Raw genomic sequence first — 20,427 nt, forward strand, 5'->3', positions numbered from 1 at the left:
GAGGAGGACGAGGAAGAGAAGGACTGTGGGAGGATGAGGTAGAGAAGGACGAGGAAGAGAAGGACTGTGGGAGGATGAGGTAGAGAAGGACTGGGAGGATGAGGTAGAGAAGGACTGTGGGAGAATGAGGAAGAGAAGGACAAGGTAGAGAATGAGGATGCAGAGGACTGTGGGAGAATGAGGTGGAGGATGCGGACAGGGGAAGAATGAGGAAGTGTAGGAATGGGGGAGAATTATGAGGAGGGGGACTGAGGAGGATGAGGACTGGGGAAGGTTGGGGAACTAGGGGACTGAGGGAGAATGATGAAGAGAAGGACAAGGAGGAGAATGAGGATGCGGAGGACTGAGGGAGGGTGAGGTAGAAAAGGACTGTGGGAGAATGAGGAAGAGGAGGACTGTGGGAGAATGAGGAAGAGGAGGACTGTGGGAGGATGAGGAAGAGGAGGACTGTGGGAGGATGAGGAAGAGAAGGACTGTGGGAGGATGAGGAAGAGAAGGATGAGGAAGAGGAGGACTGTGGGAGGATGAGGAAGAGAAGGACTGTGGGAGGATGAGGAAGAGAAGGACAAGGGGGAGAATGAGGATGCAGAGGACTGAGGGAGGGTGAGGAAGAAAAGGACTGTGGGAGGATGAGGAGGACTGTGGGAGGATGAGGTAGAGAAGGACGAGGAAGAGGACGACTGTGGGAGAATGAGGAAGAGAAGGACTGTGGGAGAATGAGGAAGAGAAGGACTGGGAGAATGAGGAAGAGAAGGACTGTGGGAGAATGAGGAAGAGAAGGACAAGGGAGAGAATGATGATGTAGAGGACTGTGGGAGAATGAGGTGGAGGATGCGGACAGGGGAAGAATGAGGAAGTGTAGGAATGGGGGAGAATTAGGAGGAGGGGGACTGAGGAGGATTGGGGAACTAGGGGACTGAGGGAGAATGAGAGAAATGAAGGTCTGGGGGAGAATGAGGAAGAAGGGAATGAGGGAGAGTGAGTAAGCAGTGGACTGAGGGAAAATGAGGAAATGGAAGACAGGAAGAATGAGAGAATTGAAGGGTTTGAGGGAGAATGAGTAAGCGGAGGGCTGGGAAAAAGGAGGAAGTGGAGGATGGAGGAAGAATGAGCGAGGCGAAGGATTGGGGGGGAGAATGAGATTAGTGGATGAAGGAGGACTGGAGGTGAATAAGGAAGCAGAAGACAGAGGGAGAATGAGGAAGAGAAGCACAGGGGGAAGAATGAGGAAGAGAAGGATGGAAAGAAGAAGACAGAGGGAGAATGAGAGAAGTGAAGAAGGGTTTGAGGGAGAATGAGTAAGCGGAGGGCTGGGAAGAAGGAAGAAAGAGAGGCGAAGGATTGGGGGGAGAATGAGATAAGTGGAGGCCTGATGAAGGTGGACTGGAGGTGAATAAGGAAGCAGAAGACAGAGGGAGAATGAGAAAGAGAAGCACAGGGGGAAGAATGAGGAAGAGAAAGATGGGAAGCAGAAGACAGAGGGAGAATGAGAAAGAGGACAGGGAGAAGGACTGGGGCAAGAATGGGAAAGAGAAGGACTGGGGGAAGAATGAGGAAGAGAAGGACTGGGGGAAGAATGAGGAAGAGAAGGACTGGGGGGAGAATGAGGAAGTGTAGGAATAGGGGAGAATTATGAGGAGGGGAACTGAGGAGGATGAGGACTGGGGAAGATTTGGGAACCAGGGGACTGAGGGAGAATGATGAAGAGAAGGACAAGGAGGAGAATGAGGATGCAGAGGACTGAGCGAGGGTGAGGTAGAAAAAGACTGTGGGAGAATGAGGAAGAGGAGGACTGTGGGAGAATGAGGAAGAGAAGGACTGTGGGAGTATGAGGAAGAGAAGGACTGGGAGGATGAGGAAGAGAAGGACTGTGGGAGGATGAGGTAGAGAAGGCTGAGGAAGAGGACTGTGGGAGGATGAGGAAGAGAAGGATAAGGGAGAGAATGAGGATACAGAGGACTGAGGGAGGGTGCGAAGAAAAGGACTGTGGGAGAATGAGGAAGAGGAGGACTGTGGGAGGATGAGGAAGAGAAGGACTGTGGGAGGATGAGGTAGAGAAGGACGAGGAAGAGGACAACTGTGGGAGAATGAGGAAGAGAAGGACAAGGGAGAGAATGAGGATGCAGAGGACTGTGGGAGAATGAGGTGGAGGATGCGGACAGGGGAAGAATGAGGAAGTGTAGGAATGGGGATGAATTAGGAGGAGGGGGACTGAGGAGGATTGGGGAACTAGGGGACTGAGGGAGAATGAGAGAAACGAATGTCTGGGGGAGAATGAGGAAGAAGGGAATGAGTAAGCAGTGGACTGAGGGAAAATTAGGAAATGGAAGACAGAGGAAGAATGAGAGAATTGAAGAAGGGTTTGAGGGAGAATGAGTAAGCGGAGGGCTAGGAAGGAGGAAGTGGGGGATGGAGGAAGAATGAGCGAGGCGAAGGATTGGGGGGGAGAATGAGATAAGTGGAGTCCCGATGAAGGAGGACTGGAGGTGAATAAGGAAGCAGAAGACAGAGGGAGAATGAGGAAGAGAAGGACAGTTGGAGAATGAGAAAGAGAAGCACAGGGGGAAGAATGAGGAAGAGAAGGATGGAAAGCAGAAGACAGGGAGAATGAGAGAAGTGAAGAAGGGTTTGAGGGAGAATGAGCAAGCGGAGGGCTGGGAAGAAGGAAGAAAGAGAGGCGAAGGATTGGGGGGAGAATGAGATAAGTGGAGGCCTGATGAAGGTGGACTGGAGGTGAATAAGGAAGCAGAAGACAGAGGGAGAATGCGAAAGAGAAGCACAGGGGGAAGAATGAGGAAGAGGACTGGGGGAAGAATGAGGAAGAGAAGGACTGGGGGAAGAATGAGGAAGAGAAGGACTGGGGGAAGAATGAGGAAGAGAAGGACTGGGGGGAGAATGAGGAAGAGAAGGACTGGGGGGAGAATGAGGAAGAGAAGGACTGGGGGAAGAATGAGAAAGAGAAGGACTGGGGAAGAATGACAAAGAGAAGGACTGGGGGGGAGAATGAGGAAGCGAAGGACTGGGGGGAGAATGAGGAAGAGAAGGACTGGGGGAAGAATGAGGAAGAGAAGGACTGGGGGAAGAATGAGGAAGAGAAGGATGGAAAGCAGAAGACAGGGAGAATGAGAGACGTGAAGAAGGGTTTAAGGGAGAATGAGCAAGCGGAGGGCTGGGAAGAAGGAAGGACGGGGACTGGGGGAAGAATGAGGAAGAGAAGGACTGGGGGAGAAGGACTGGGGGAAGAATGAGGAAGAGAAGGACTGGGGGGAGAATGAGGAAGAGAAGGACTGGGGGAAGAATGAGGAAGAGAAGGACTGGGGGAAGAATGAGAAAAGGACTGGGGGAAGAATGAGAAAAGGACTGGGAGAAGAATAATAAAGAGAAGGACTGGGGGGAGAATGAGGAAGAGAAGGACTGGGGGGAGAATGAGGAAGAGAAGGACTGGGGGAAGAATGAGGAAGAGAAGGACTGGGGGAAGAATCAGGAAGAGAAGGATGGAAAGCAGAAGACAGAGGGAGAATGAGAGAAGTGAAGAAGGGTTTGAGAGAGAATGAGCAAGCGGAGGGCTGGGAAGAAGGAAGGACTGGGGGAAGAATGAGGAAGAGAAGGACTGGGGGGAGAATGAGGAAGAGAAGGACTGGGGGAAGAATGAGAAAGAGAAGGACTGGGGGAAGAATGAGAAAGAGAAGGACTGGGGGAAGAATGAGAAAAGGACTGGGGGAAGAATGACAAAGAGAAGGACTGGGGGGGAGAATGAGGAAGCGAAGGACTGGGGGGAGAATGAGGAAGAGAAGGACTGGGGGAAGAATGAGGAAGAGAAGGATGGAAAGCAGAAGACAGAGGGAGAATGAGAGAAGTGAAGAGGGGTTTGAGGGAGAATGAGCAAGCGGAGGGCTGGGAAGAAGGAAGAAAGAGAGGCGAAGGATTGGGGGGAGAATGAGATAAGTGGAGGCCTGATGAAGGTGGACTGGAGGTGAATAAGGAAGCAGAAGACAGAGGGAGAATGAGAAAGAAGCACAGGGGGAAGAGAAGGACAGAGGGAGAATGAGAAAGAGGACGGAGAAGGACTGGGGGAAGAATGAGGAAGAGAAGGACTGGGGGAAGAATGAGGAAGAGAAGGACTGGGGGGAGAATGAGGAAGAGAAGGACTGGGGGAAGAATGAGGAAGAGAAGGACTAGGGGAGAATGAGGAAGCAGAAGACAGAGATAATGAGATAAGCGGAAGACTGAGCGAGAACAAGGAAGAGAATGACGTTGGAGAATGAAAGAGCAGAGGACGGGTAGAACGAGGAAGTGCCATAAACTCGTACTTTATGTTGGGGTTTGCTGCCACCTGGTGGTTGTCAAACTTTTTTTTATTATTTTATCACCAAAATGTTATGTACAATCCTATCTGTATAGTACAGTAAAAGTTATGAGAAACAGAGCATTGATAAGCTTGTTAAATTAAAGTACAAAAAAAATGTTAGTAGTTACAGATTAAGTCAATATTAAATAGTGTCCTGTACTGCCTTTAGAAAACATGCCTGCTTTAAATTCCCGGGGGGCTTTTGACCCGTATTGAGCCAATTTGCCAAGACTGAGTTATCTTCTCCGGACTTTGCGCAATTCTCAGGCTGCTGGGATCAATGGGCCTGTAATTAGGGATAAGAACGGACTCTGCAGGTCACATGATCACTAGCGGCAGAAGAATAATAAAGAGAAGGACTGGGGGAAGAATGAGGAAGAGAAGGACTGGGGGAAGAATGAGGAAGAGAAGGACTGGGGGAAGAATGAGGAAGAGAAGGACTGGGGGAGAATGAGGAAGAGAAGGACTGGGGGAAGAATGAGGAAGAGAAGGACTGGGGGGAGAATGAGGAAGAGAAGGACTGGGGGAAGAATGAGAAAGAGAAGGACTGGGGGAAGAATGAGAAAGAGAAGGACTGGGGGAAGAATGAGAAAGAGAAGGACTGGGGGAAGAATGAGAAAAGGACTGGGGGAAGAATGACAAAGAGAAGGACTGGGGGGGAGAATGAGGAAGCGAAGGACTGGGGGGAGAATGAGGAAGAGAAGGACTGGGGGAAGAATGAGGAAGAGAAGGATGGAAAGCAGAAGACAGAGGGAGAATGAGAGAAGTGAAGAGGGGTTTGAGGGAGAATGAGCAAGCGGAGGGCTGGGAAGAAGGAAGAAAGAGAGGCGAAGGATTGGGGGGAGAATGAGATAAGTGGAGGCCTGATGAAGGTGGACTGGAGGTGAATAAGGAAGCAGAAGACAGAGGGAGAATGAGAAAGAAGCACAGGGGGAAGAATGAGGAAGAGAAGGACAGAGGGAGAATGAGAAAGAGGACGGAGAAGGACTGGGGGAAGAATGAGGAAGAGAAGGACTGGGGGAAGAATGAGGAAGAGAAGGACTGGGGGGAGAATGAGGAAGGTAAGGACTGGGGGAAGAATGAGAAAAGGACTGGGGGAAGAATGAGAAAGAGAAGGACTGGGGGGGGAGAATGAGGAAGAGAAGGACGGGGGGAGAATGAGGAAGAGAAGGACGGGGGGAAGAATGAGGAAGAGAAGGACTGGGGGGAGAATGAGGAAGAGAAGGACTGGGGGAAGAATGAGGAAGAGAAAGACTAGGAGAGAATGAGGAAGCTGAAGACAGATAATGAGATAAGCGGAAGACTGAGCGAGAACAAGGAAGAGAATGACGTTGGAGAATGAAAGAGCAGAGGACGGGTAGAACGAGGAAGTGCCATAAACTCGTACTTTATGTTGGGGTTTGCTGCCACCTGGTGGTTGTCAAACTTTTTTTTATTATTTTATCACCAAAATGTTCTGTACAATCCTATCTGTATAGTACAGTAAAAGTTATGAGAAACAGAGCATTGATAAGCTTGTTAAATTAAAGTACAAAAAAAAATGTTAGTAGTTACAGATTAAGTCAATATTAAATAGTGTCCTGTACTGCCTTTAGAAAACATGCCTGCTTTAAATTCCCGGGGGGCTTTTGACCCGTATTGAGCCAATTTGCCAAGACTGAGTTATCTTCTCCGGACTTTGCGCAATTCTCAGGCTGCTGGGATCAATGGGCCTGTAATTAGGGATAAGAACGGACTCTGCAGGTCACATGATCACTAGCGGCAGAAGATGGGGAAGTAGAGATGTCTGATCGGTACCTTATGATGTCGGAATGAGCTGATTACATATATATATATATATATATATATATATATATATATATAGTGAATGTAGAGGAGGAATGTCTGGCACTACTAGGACTAGAATGTATTAACACTCTTTTTTGATCAGTACGTTTTTCTTCTTTTTTATGATTTGGAAAGATTGAACTCATTGACTTTAAAAATTGTTTTTTCCCAAAACCTGTGAAGTCATATAATATACTGTTATATATGTGTGCATTCTGAAATATAGATCAGGAAATTATTGAATAACAATTTTAGATTGTTTTGATCTTATTAATATTTAACAAATAAAAGTAAAGTTTTAACTACATATGTACTAAAGAGTGCCCCATAAAGGGTTTTTTCGGTCTGTCTTCTCCTGGGAATACTACTAGGATTAGGTCTAACACTGTGCTGTAGCTACTGTAGGCATCTCGCCATGTGACTGTGATGGTGTGACACTCTGTCTGTCTCTGTGTTCTAGAATCGGATTCTGAAGGAGAAGAGAACTGAACCGCACGGAGCGAGGTCTGTCTGGGTCGAATCCTGTATTACCCGGCCCGGCTCTCATCTAGTATCTGACCACAGATCGTCAGCTAGCCGTTCCCTTTGTGTATAGGAAGCCTGGTTTTAGTTGGTGCACTCAGGCCATTGGGTACTTCAGCTGGAACTCTACCTCTGGTCTTACGTGGCTTTAGGCCAGGCCGTACACCAGGGAGCCAATCAGTGAGAGAGGTGCAATCTCTATGGACTCCTATTTATTAGTGTTTTTCAAGCTCCAAATGAACAAATTCCCCAAACTCCCTGTGTACAGTTCTTTAGCTTGTGTGTGTAGTGCTATATCTGCTTGTGTATGTGACATGAAACTTTTATTTCCCCTTTTGAATAAATGCTTTTTATCCTAATGGTTTCTGGCATTTTTTTTTTATTTATATTGAGCTACACCCCTCCCGGAGCTATAGGGTATGTGTCCCAATCTCCTGCCAGGAGCACAGGTGTATAAATCTGTCACCCTGTCATACTATACACATGTGATATTTCCCCTGTGATCTACATTCATCATCCCCCTTCCCTCCTATTTTCAATGCTGATTGTGGTTTGATAACGATCATGTGATATAGGGTCAGTATGTGATTGGTCAGAGCATAATGTCAGTCACTTATTTACCCTGTAGAGCTCCTCCCACAGCAGTGTAGCACATGATACCACCACCAGGGCACAGGTGGAACTGCCCATGGTGCACGCACCAACCCTGGTTATATGAATATGTATGACTTTGGTTAATGACTTCATAGACGTGAATCAGCGCTGGATCAAACACTGCAACCAGTGCGGAGTGAGAGGCAGGACCAGGAATTGCTGAATAACTGCGGCACAGGGACCACTGATTAGGGCCTAGATAAAGTTCTTGTGGGAGATTTTAGTTTTAATAAATCCATGCTTTATTCATCCCCATCATCTGTACAATATGTATTGAGTGTATTGCATGACTAAGTGTGCCCTGGTTATTAATAGACAAATACATAGAGCTGATCCCGGCTAGCCGGATGCTCAGCATTTTGATTGTTCCAGTGGAGCAGTGGTTCTCAAACTCGGTCCTCAGGACCCCACACAGGTCACGTTTTCCAGGTCACCCAGCAGATGCACAAGTGTAGTCATTATTCACTGACACATTTTAAAAGATTCACAGGTGAAGCTAATTATTTCACTTGTGATTCTGTGAGACCTGGAAAACATGCACTGTTTGGGGTCCTGAGGGCCGAGTTTGAGAATCTGTGCAGTAGAGGTTGGATCGTCCACCAGCCTGAAAAAAAAAAAAAAAAAGTTGTTTATGGCATATATAAGCTTCAATACATCACATTGCATATCATTGTTTCCTTGGTATGCCAAGTGTCTTTAGTATTCTGGTTCATTGTAACTGTTGCTAATGTGTAGTTGATGCTAGCTGTAGACATGTGGGTCCTAAAGCATAACTACAGAGGGATTGTAAGTTCTGCATGATTTATGTAAAATAGGCTTAATACATAGGCCCCATAATTAGATGATCATTGCACCCTATGCATTCTCATGTGTCCCAGATTAATTAAAGCATTTATTATTGTGTATTTATACAGAGCTGCCATATTACACAGCACTGTACAGTCCCTGCTCATTGGAGCTTACAGTCTAAATTCCCTACCACACAGATATACAGACACCAGGGTTCATTTTTGTCAGAATCGCCACCAGAAAACCCGACCAAACAATCCGGGCTACAGTGTATAAATAGATTCCTCCGATAATAAAAATCAATATGTAATTGTATTTAAATTACTCCCATAAAAAATAAAGACTAGGTGCAAACTCCACATACAAACTACCACAGAAGAGACGGGAGGTCAGCACTTAAGAGGGTAGATATATACAGGCATACTTTTATTAAATGTACTATGAGACACAATTGTTTCTTCTTAGATCACATATGAACCAACATCTACAGAAACCTACATTACACACATTAGGTCCTTTTAACAGTGTGTGTAGGGGGAGGGGAGGGGTTACCAAAAGTATCTCCTAGAACGGTGGTTCTCAAACTTGGTCCTCAGGACCCCATACAGTTCACTTTTTGCAGGTCACCCAGAAGGTGCAGAGGTGTATTCATTACTCACTGACATGTTTTAAAAGATCCACAGGTGCAGCTAATTGTTTCACTAGTAATAATGTGAGACCTGCAAAACATGGAGTGTTTGGGGTCCTGAGGACCGAGTTTGAGAACCTGTGTCCTAGAATATACCCTGCGACAGGCTTATCCAACTTTGTAATCTCTCCATAGGGCAGCTGGACTTATGGTCTGTAATCAGTCTGCTGAACGTAGCGGATCGTTGCCTGAGTAATAACACATTACGCAATGATAAAGATGTACACGTGGCAATGATTGTAGAGGTTGCTGAATAGGGATCCTGGCTCTGGGATGGGGATGTAACAGGAATGCCCTGGAAACATGGGATCGGCACTGGTAAAACCTTGTGTTTGCCCTTATGAATAGTCACAGGTGACACCTTGTATATTTGGCGCACATCATACTGGGTGGTCCGGGGGGAGGGCATTGACACAATTCACGCCGATTCCCATCATCTTAGTCCCACTCCACATCTGTAATATTGGCACTGTATTACGAGGGTTGGGGCCACGAGGACACAATCGTGCCACCACACCCCCTGCAAAACCCACCTATACCAATGTCACGCCCCCTGCTGTGACGAGTCTGCTGACCTGCCTGCCCCATCCAGCTGGGGGCTGCCAGGAAGTCGGCAAGTATGGGCACATCCCTCTTACCCCTTTCTCTCAGCCCAAATATCTTGCAATTGCCCATAATAGAGAACAAATTAGACCATATTTGCCTGGCTTTATATAGCTGCGAGTCCGTGGTGCAGACCTCCAATGATTGCAACATGTACTGCTAGGTACATTGGCTTCTGATAAACATGAACCCCTGATGTGTCTGTATGTCCACGTGATAGGAATATAGGGGTCTACGTACTAAGGGCCTGATTCAGAGTTGGGAATAGAGCTAGCACTTTACTGTGTACCTGGGCAAACCATGTTGCAATACAAGGGGTGTAAATACATAATTTTTTTGCATGTGGGTTAAATACTGGCTGCTTTTGTATGTAGCCCACAAATACTGGACAGCTTTATTATTACTCTAGAATTTAGATGTCAGCTTGGACACCTCCCTCCCAAATCTAAATTTTTCTGCACATTTTAAATCTGCCCCCCCTGCAGTGCAGCATGGTTTCACCAAGATGATCAGTTGAGAGAGATATCCCAAGTCTGAGTCAGGCCCTAAGCCTTGGAGAGAGAGAGAGATAAGAATCACCTCCTAACTGTCATTTTTCAAACGCAGCCTGTAAAGTGTCAGTTAGGAGGTGATTGGCTGGTACTTTGTCACTCTCCACAGCTTAGTACATAATGGGTCATAAGGTACTGCTCCCTGTATTTTTAATTAATTTCATTAATAAGTTATTATTTTAGCCCACAAAATACAGGATTTTGAGTTATAGCATTATGTCACAGCAAAATCTTAGGCCACTGAGTATTTTAATTCCGCTTTACATGGAATTTATATGAAACTCAAACACAAGGCTTGAAATAATTTTGAATAATGAATAATAAAAATGATTGCAATTAATTAAATTATTCATCTAACAGGATCTGATGGTATGGTGTATGTAACAACTTCAAAAAGTTTTTTCGTTAATGCTTTTATAACAACTTTCACTTTGCAAAAACAAAACAAAAACAAATATACCTTTCAAACAAAAAACTTTATTGTTACTTGTGGCATATAAACACAAATACACAAGCTGGTAAGTGTTAAGGTTAATACAGTTAATGAAAAATACAGGAGTGAATCATAACCATATTCCTGTGTATGTGCTAAAATACAGATGTTATGGTACGACCAAACTAATTATTACATTATCAAATGTAAATCAGGGCATTTTAAAACACAACGATACAACACAACATCACTTACAGATTTCATTCAGTAACAGCAGCCGTAGTTCAGAGTCATTCTCAAAGGCGTATTCAAAATTAAAAGGTTTATTTTTTCCTTAAATATTTCAAACTTATCAAAGTTTTTATGAAATGCATCAGTCACATTTATTATAATACATACAGACATCCTGTATTATTAAAATGTGTTTGCAATAGTAATTTCAGGTAAAATGGAATTTATACCCGCTCTCTCCAATTTAGCAGAACCGTATGGGTGCCATGCCAGGACACATGCCCGCTGGGCTCGGTTACACTTACAGCCACTGACTGAGAACCTGGTTTCGCAGCATTCTACGCTAACCCAAATAACCAATTATAGGATATATACTGGGACAGCACATTATAATGGTGACAGGTTAGCGAGATCCTATGAACTCTGTCCAAGACTGTAGCCAAGAACTTACAGCCCGGCTCCGCTAGCCATGTATAGCCTGATGTAGCTGTGGCCAGCGCTGGATTGCGATAAGTCTGGGTGTTATTTATCATCGCAAAGAACCGACAGACTGTTTAAATAACTCCTGGCACTACCTTTGGATCCTCCACCTTTAGTATCGGTGCTTACATAATAGCAGTACAGTGTTAAGCTGCATACACACAACGATTTTGTAAATGAATGATTTTAGTAAACTATTTTTGTTCATTTTTTCAAGGGAAAAATTAACGAAAATAGTTTACTCCAATCGTTCATTTACTAAATGTAATGAACGGTTTTGCATATTCCCTTAATAAAAATCGTTGAGTTGGTCAGTCTGACTGAACTACAAACGTGAACGCGCATGAACGATAATTGTTCAACTCCACAAGTGAACGATTTTTTCAACGATTGAACTATAATCGTTCAAAAAAATCGTTGTGTGTGTGTGTGTGCACCTTAAGTCAGACACCACACTGATACAGGAAGTAGTACAAAAAAAAGGTTTAATGTAACCTGGGGCCATAAAACCTAATACAGGTAGACCACTACACCGTACAACAGCCTGTGCTTTATTATAGAGCTAGGACTCTAAATATTTTATTTATATTTAGATGCCCATTGTTGTGTATTTATTCTATGCTCTGTATGGGGAGATGGTCTCGGGATCCAAACCAGGTGGCTGTCGTATTTCAGGTTCCTTGGTCTTCCTTCAGTAGCAGATAAGTAAACAGCTTTCATGTGCTGTATTGTAACCATAAGGCAGCAGAAAATTAAAATTATTTACGCCTGCTACCAATCACGGCTATGGATTTAAGAGAAAACGGGATATCACCTTTAAGTTGCAATACAAGGAATGCATGTCTTTTTTGCAGTGCATTTTTATATTAACATGGAGCAAACATCAGACTCTGATCGGTTCTGTGCAAGTTTAGTGGAGTTAATTAGCAGCCAGAATAAAAAAGGCAAGAGCGAGCAATAGAGGGCAGTTTCCCTGCTGTAATTACCCCGCTACGTGTGCCCGCAACCTCATACTTCCACCTCCCGCTATATGTTAGAGTCCATTTGTGCAATCTGAACAATAGGCATACATAAGATTTATAATACATTTCTAAGAAAAAAGAAATGATGCAAAGAAAAGCAGCTGGCGTCATCGGAAACCGGTCGGATGATGACTTTTATTTTCTAAACTGCAGCAGAAAAATGACATTTCGCCATGATGTCTGTTTTAATAATGAACTTTAGTAATCGTTCTATAAAGTGGTCAATGAGTTTCAGTAAAAAACATAAAGCAGGGCTACATTTTAGTAATAGGAAAAAAAAAAAAAAAGACACACACCATACAAGCAACGTACATCGTTAGCAACTTCAAAGTACAATAAAAATTTCTGCTGAAAAACAAAAACTGTAAATGTCGAACTAAAGAAAAAACGGGGGAAAAAAAAAGCAAAAATCAGAGGGATCATTGATTGTGTGGGTGAAGCCAGTATTACGCAGCCACCATGAAGCCAGACCACTTCAGTGGATCGGACTAACCAGCATCTCCTACTTGCAAAAAAGCATCTTTTGATCTCATCAGGGACGTCTGTGTGGTTCCCATATACAGGTTACAAAAGGGGAATATCCATTAGCAGATCAATTGAACAATAGTTCAGTTTATCTGCTATAGATAGGCCCTGAACGATGAGAGATGCGCACTCCCGCGGCCGATAAATTGAATCTTTCATCTCTCCAACATGTTGGTCAATTATCGCATATAGCTGCACGATATTACAAATATCTGGCAGTTTATATGCGGTGAATGACGAAAGATATTAGCAGCAGCTACAGAGAAAAAAATCCACTCCCTGAATGTCATGCGACATCGTTCATCTTTTGCCAAAATCTGTCATGTACATGACAGATATCGTTCAGCGCAGCTACCGGAATTTTCAAGTGGTATCTTTTGTCTTTCATCGCTCAGAAATACATCTGCTAATGGATAGGCCCCTTTACACTTGTGACAGATCACTCATCAAATCTTCTGACGGTCTATAAATCTCCCCCTTGGTATGAAAGGTCTTGTACGATGGACAGTAGAAGAACAAGCCATCGTCATGGAAACATTGCTGATCGGAGTTTGTATCAGTTACTGGGGCCGGGCTACAGTGTCATACAGGCTCTGACGCCAGGTGACACTCAATACAACATGGATGAGGCAGTGATGGAGGTGGAAATGTTTACACGCCATCAAGGCATAAATTCAAACACATCTCCCAATTTCCTATAGACTGTCCCGATTTGTCCTGCATTTGGCACATTCGTCCCAATTTGCAAAATCTGGCAGTGCGAGCTGTAATAAAATGTTTTTATTTTCGGTACTGTAGGATGGGTGCAGCTTAGTACTTTACAGGCCGAATTCCTTTAGAGGGGAAAGGCGAAAAGTTCTCGCCAATTTGTACTTTTTGCCTGTATTCAAAGGTTCTCCGTATTCAATTCCCGGGAGTTTTCACCTAGGCGAAAACGCCATAAGCCAAAATAGGCTTGATACATCTACCCTTAAAAGCGCTAAGTAAGATCACTGGGCGGTGACCACACCCATTATGACACAGGCACAACGCCCCCCACATGCAGTCACACCCCTGTTTCCAGACCATTTCCTAATGTTGGGCGGGGGGAATGCATACATGTAACGTATATATATATTAATATTCACGGTAAAGCAGAGTGCTCCTTGAATCTGGGTCGGATTAATATACATCTGTTTTTCCAAGAAAGCAAAGGCCGTTATATAGCACAAATCACACCCCAAACACAAAACAAAAAAGTGGATTTAGCGTATTAAAGAAGTTACAAATTACAGCATATTCTTCATCTAGACCAGCAATACAAGGAGCTCACGCTTCAGCAGAACTAAAAACCCCATAGCAGATTGTACACTGTAATCAATGCATCATATATGTTGTTTCATACAACACCACAACAAAAATCGCCGGTTCATAAATTAATTAAGCTGCATTGAACTAAGAAATACCAAAGTGGTTACAGAGTACAGTGATAGTTACATTTGTGTTTCCGGCACTGTGCGGTAAACGGACTATTTAGCTACTCAGGAAAGATGTCAGAATCCTGCTCAGCACAAAATAAAGGAGGATTTTATGCTTCATAACAAGTTAATACAGGGAAGTAATCAATTTCCTCATGTACTAATAACACGCAGAGGAAAATAATACATGGGTCACTGTGCGCATAACAAAACAATATAACAAAATGAAACATAAATATAGAAATGTCCAACCTATAACTTATCTAATAAATTAAAAAAAAAAAAAAAAAAAAAACACACTGATAACTTTTAGCTTGTTTTAAAAGAAACGAAGATTAATAATGTTAAAAGAAACCTGTAATCTGATCTCAGGAGCAAATCAAGTTGCAATATCTTAATATGTAACATACACCGCATTCTTAGACATATACAGACACCATTTACTATACAGAGATTGTGATTATCTGACGGGCCTTCCGCGAGGAGTTAGTGTGTGGAAACCATCAGTCTAGGTTACAGGATTAGAGCCTGGTGGAGATAACCCGCTAACCAGCTGTGAGCTCACGCTGTGAATAACTCGTGGTCATACTGTACACGTGGCCACATGAAATCAGCAGGACACCGATTCTTCTCCAACATGGCTGAAGCTGCGGTTGTTTGAGAATGTTGGGACTTCATAGGCCGCGATGGAAGGTGGCGTTGCCGCCGCAGTCTACGTACTGATAGACTTCTTGGGACAGCTGCTCCGGGTGACCCAAGTACGAAATAGTCACCGTCACTCTGCAGAGAGCCGACACGGAAAAACAATCAGGGCAATGCAGATGCTATATACGGTTACACGTGTTATTACATATTCTTATATCAGGCTCTGGTCACTTGGGGCTCTCCGGGTGCTTCAGGTCTACAAATCTCAGCACAACCTGTCAGGATCTGCACATCAAATATGCTTTGACAATATTTAGATGCCCTTGAAACGCATTCCCATTCCCAAATCCTCACCAATCACCCCACCCTCCGCTCCTCTCTGTTTACTGGACTCGACCCCCTTACTTATCCCTCTCAGATCCTCCACTCCATCCAACTACTGTCTGCTCAGACTTCGCTTGACTTGTCAACTCTCTCTCCTGGCATCTCCACCCCCCCCCCCACTTCAAACATCCCTCTCATCACCAAAGTCCACAGGGAACCAGCTCTTCATCCTACCTCCATCTCCAGCAACCACTGTATCTTTCTCCTCCTCTTTTCCTCTAAATTACTGGGATGACTTGGGTACAATCTCTTTCTTCTCTCTGCGTACACTCTACATGACCTACAGCCAGGCTTCTACACTCTCCACTGTGCCAAAACGGTCCTCACAAAAGTGGACTGGTCATGGCTAAATCGGAGTTCTCATTCTCTGACATCTTTGCATATCTTTTTGAATGCTCCTTCCTGGTCTCCACTTCTACTACTGCTCTCTTCTCTCTATTCACCTCTTGTTGAACTCATGTGCACCTTTGGTCTCCAATATCACCTCTTAATATTGACACAATGGAGCTCAATATCTCTCCTTCAAACCCCTCACCAGTTCTCCCCCCCCCCCCCCCCCCCCTATACTCTGGCCTTCTATAGAGATACATCTTCTTGCTCTCTCCAATATTCCTCAGACCTATGCCTATCCTTCCCCTGGTCATCGTCCAAAACTTCTCCTGCACTGTTCCCCATCTGTTCAGCTCCCGAAACCTGGGTGACCAGGCGCTCCCTATACCTTCTTTCCTTCAAGCAGACCCTCAAAACACGACCTATTCACAGTAGCTACCAATCCTCCACCCTATGCATGTCCTACCACTTGCCCCATCTGCCCCACTATCTCCTTTGGTCTCCCTCAGCCCCCTCCAAGTAGACTGCAAGCTCTCATGAGCAGGGCCCTCTGAACCTAAGATCTCGACTGCCCAAACCCCCACAGATGTATTCTATATTTAGGAGGATTATACAGGAGGTCGTTTTTTTCCACTCTATATGAGATTTATAAGTCTGCAACATTGCGTTATACCAGGGTACCCCTCCAGAGTAATTTTGTTCTAGGCTTTAATATTTAATAATGGTGAACAGAGGTACAATTTATAATAAAAGAGCCAACTGAGAGTTTGGTAACAGCACATTATATCATTTATGTTAGCGCGTTATTATGCAAAATAATAATGTTCTGTTAATATTCTCTGGTATTCTGGAAGCTTTTTAACAAATATTATTTATTATAATAGACGTCAGATCATGTCTGACTAAGAACAGTGAGGTCCTAAAGACGAGCAATATTCGATTTATTCTCCTAAATCAGTTATTAAATGTCTCACACTTAGGACATCCTTCTAAATCTATAACAAAACAACCTGTTATGGCCTACAATGGACTTACACATCCTTGTTAGATTGTATTTAGTCTTTGCCACCAGATGGCAGCACTGAGCAATTTCAGTCATAGATTGTAAAGTTGAGGAAAAACTTAATTTCACTGTCAAATAAATACTGCTAATAAAAACCATCTGTAAAAATATTATTAACGAAACAAATGAAGAGTTACTGAATAAAAGGCAGTGTATACACTCCAAATGAATAATAAAATAGTTTTCAATAAAGAAATAGTGTCATAAATAAGTGTGTATCCCCATGCTCCTGTTATGGCCACTGCACAACGTTAGCTCCAGGATAACTGGATCGCTACGGCAACCATGACAGAAGCGTACATTATATAGGTCTCTTATATTATTATCATATATGGTATTCAGATGACAGTAAAAAGGTCGACAATGAATAGGTCAACACTCAACACCAAATTGTCAACATGCTATACTTGACAGAGACAAAATGTCAACACATGTTTTTTTTTTCAACATTTTTAAAGGGGAGGGTTAGGCACCAGGGGGAGGGTTAGGCACCAGGGGGAGGGGGAGGGCTAGGCACCAGGGGGAGGGCTAGGATTAAGCACCAGGGGGAGGGCTAGGATTAAGCACCAGGGGGAGGGCTAGGCACCAGGGGGAGGGTTAGGGCTAGGCACCAGGGGGAGGGCTAGGATTAAGCACCAGGGGGAGGGCTAGGCACCAGGGGGAGGGTTAGGCACCAGGGGGATGACGAGGGCTAGGCACCAGGGAGAGGGGGAGGGCTAGGCACCAGGGAGAGGGGGAGGGCTAGGATTAAGCACCAGGGGGAGGGCTAGGCACCAGGGGGAGGGGGAGGGCTAGGCACCAGGGGGAGGGCTAGGCACCAGGGAGAGGGGGAGGGTTAGGCACCAGGGAGAGGGGGAGGGTTAGGCACCAGGGAGAGGGGGAGGGTTAGGCACCAGGGAGAGGGGGAGGGCTAGGCACCAGGGAGAGGGGGAGGGCTAGGCACCAGGGAGAGGGCTAGGCACCAGGGGGAAGGTTAGGCACCAGGGGGAAGGTTAGGCACCAGGGGGATGACGAGGGCTAGGCACCAGGGAGAGGGGGAGGGCTAGGATTAAGCACCAGGGGGAGGGCTAGGCACCAGGGGGAGGGGGAGGGCTAGGCACCAGGGGGAGGGTTAGGCACCAGGGGGAGGGGGAGGGCTAGGCACCAGGGAGAGGGGGAGGGTTAGGCACCAGGGAGAGGGGGAGGGTTAGGCACCAGGGAGAGGGGGAGGGTTAGGCACCAGGGAGGGTTAGGCACCAGGGAGGGTTAGGCACCAGGGAGGGTTAGGCACCAGGGAGAGGGGGAGGGTTAGGCACCAGGGAGAGGATTAGGCTTAAAATACAAATAAAAGTGTTGACCTTTTTTGTGACGTCCATATGTGTGTCGACCATTTGTCCCTGTCGACCTATAGCATGTCGACCATGTTGTGATGACCTATTACCTGTTTCTTATACCACACCAATAATTTATATAGCGCTCATATATTACGCTGAGCTGATATACAATTATTATTTACTGAGAAGCTGATGGGGTATACACACTGCCATATATTATACCTACATTTCAGCACTTAGTCCTGGTTACTTACATTATGCAATACCCCTCAGCTGCAATGAATGCTGTATAAACAGCTTTATATACTTTAACGTTCCCACTGCTATTAGTATGACAGGACTGCATAAGCCAAGGAGAGATCACTGTAAGACCATGTATTACTATTACAGTATTCAGCAGTTACTCAGAAGGAGCAGAACTGTGCGTTACCTTCCCTCTAATAACAGACAGGACAGAGCTGTACTTACTGCATATTCACCACGATATTGTGGACCTTAATGCTCGGCAGGGTGCAGTAGGTGCTGTAAGGGGAAAAAAAATAGTTCTTAGGTAACGACTGATACAACCAGCACCCGCATTGCATGCATGGAACTAAGGGCTCGATTCAGACCCTCTTGCTAGATGCGTAAGCAAATTCGGCTATGTGACAGGAAGGCAGGTGATCGCACGGCAAGGCATAAGCATGCCCACTAGGTCTTGGCGTGCGATCGCTCTGTGTATGTAGACGCCCACCAGCCTGTCTTAAGACATCATCTCATCATCTCCAGGATGTGTATGCAACCATCGGAAGCGTACGCAGCGCTTATGGCTGACTATACCCTACCGCTAGCACTGCGAGCACTTCAGTGTAAAATTCAGCCAGGTGACATGTACTATGACGCTGCCTTTTAATTATGCACGCCTCTAAAACGGCATTGAGACGCTCAGGCACGCCTGCGTTCGCACCTCCACTCCCCCGTTTCTAGTGGTCAGCCCCCGTCACCACCCACAAATGGCTTCTCCTGTCACTCACTCTGCTGGGCTGCCTATGGACGGCGAGCGTACGCTTCCCGATCGCTCGCACTGGTTCGCGCACTCGCACTGTGATGCGTACGTATGCACTCGATGCAAACAATCGGCTGGCTGCGTGTGAACGCATCCTAGCGAGCGGGTCTGAATCGGGCCCTAAATGCCCATATTCCCCCATATGCAGAGTTATACACATCTCTGCGGCCGGAATGCCCCTCCCTTTATGCCTGGCTCCATAGCCGTTATCATAGTGCGCACTAGCACCAGTCCTGTCATTGGTGCAAAAGTTCCGCCTGTAAACAGGCGCATCTATGCGCTCGCACAGCGCTGCACAGCCCTCAATTCCGGCATTGCGCCCACTCTGCCCTAAGCCTAGGTGAGGAGGCCCCATCACTGACCATTTAAGCATTCTGTCGCCGGTGGAGATACAGTTAAACTGGGTACGAACCTGCATGACCCTGTTCTTACGTGACGCCCAGCAACTTGCACGGTTCAACTATATAATACGTACACAAGGTCTGTCCTAGCTCCTGAATGCCCGAACCTTGGGAGCTGGGGTGGGACACAGAGGAGGAATGTTCGGATGGAGTGGAGCGGGAAAGGGGGTTGGCGGACGGGATGGAGTGAAGGGGGGGGGGGGGGGTCTTGGACATGACAAGCACTAGTCGGAGCAGAAATGGATCGGGGGCCAGGCAGGTCCTTTTACTAGTAAAACAATATTCCTTCATCAACATGATATAAAGAATTGCGGTTGCATAAAGCCAAAAAGTAGCAGATAAATACTGATAGTAAATTGCAATAAAACAAGAAGATATTAGGCACATAGGGGGAGATGTATGAAGGGATGTTATGGGTTTTTTTTCCCCCGGTTACTGCGCACATCATGTGCTGCCGTCACCACTTCCCTGCATGTAATAATTCATCATCAGAATGACGGGGCGCTATACTTCGGGTCTTTGATCAGGATTTAGAAGTGGCACTGACTGTTAACACTCTTACTCTTCGGTAAATTACTTTGTAATACATCTGGGTGGTGTCTGGTCATTTAACGTTCTTTAACATCTCCCCCCGTAGACACAAGAATGACAATATGGATAGTTATAGGGAACTATGAAAACGTGACCACAGTTGTAAGTGCTAAAGGACAGTAAACACAGGTTTGATCGGAGCAGAAGCTGTAGCCACATTACAAAAAGAATTCCTTCAAAAAACATGAGATGGTTCTTTCATCCAAGACAATGCCCAGATATTACACATTTAACTAAATACAATGGAAAAGCCATTTCTTATTAGACAATAGTGTGAACAATCTCTACATTTGCAAAAATGTGCATCTTTAGGGAAAGATGTACAACACAATCCTGTTCAGATCAAAGTTCATCGTAAACAGTTTTGTTTTCATTCTCAGACACTTTGTATTACAAATGAGGCACAGCTATGGGAACCCTAGTTGCACCATGCTACGCACACACCATCCCAAATGGCTACACCAGGGGTTCCCAAACGCGGTCCTCAAGGCTCCCCAACAGATCAGGTTTTAGATATATCCATGG

General features: G+C 45.4%; 2 protein-coding genes across 2 annotated transcripts in view; one reads left to right on the forward strand and one right to left on the reverse strand.

Annotated features, from left to right (window-relative positions):
* Positions 1 to 7,056, forward strand: part of BZW2 (basic leucine zipper and W2 domains 2) — a 99,826-nt gene extending 92,770 nt beyond the window's left edge. Inside the window, exon 12 of the mRNA XM_088453151.1 lies at positions 6,636 to 7,056. Coding sequence (XP_088309277.1) covers positions 6,636 to 6,664 — 29 coding nt within the window. The 3' untranslated portion in view covers positions 6,665 to 7,056. The remainder of the gene's footprint in view (positions 1 to 6,635) is intronic.
* A 3,383-nt stretch (positions 7,057 to 10,439) lies between these two features.
* The window catches only part of TMEM106B (transmembrane protein 106B), a 34,887-nt gene continuing 24,899 nt past the window's right edge, over positions 10,440 to 20,427 (reverse strand). Inside the window, exons 7-8 of the mRNA XM_088453106.1 lie at positions 18,334 to 18,387; positions 10,440 to 14,910 (exon numbers count right to left, since the gene is read on the reverse strand). Coding sequence (XP_088309232.1) covers positions 14,805 to 14,910; positions 18,334 to 18,387 — 160 coding nt within the window. The 3' untranslated portion in view covers positions 10,440 to 14,804. The remainder of the gene's footprint in view (positions 14,911 to 18,333; positions 18,388 to 20,427) is intronic.

Source organism: Taudactylus pleione, unplaced genomic scaffold (genome assembly GCF_031769625.1).
Source record: "Taudactylus pleione unplaced genomic scaffold, aTauple2 ptg000571l, whole genome shotgun sequence".
Taxonomy (NCBI): domain Eukaryota; kingdom Metazoa; phylum Chordata; class Amphibia; order Anura; family Myobatrachidae; genus Taudactylus; species Taudactylus pleione.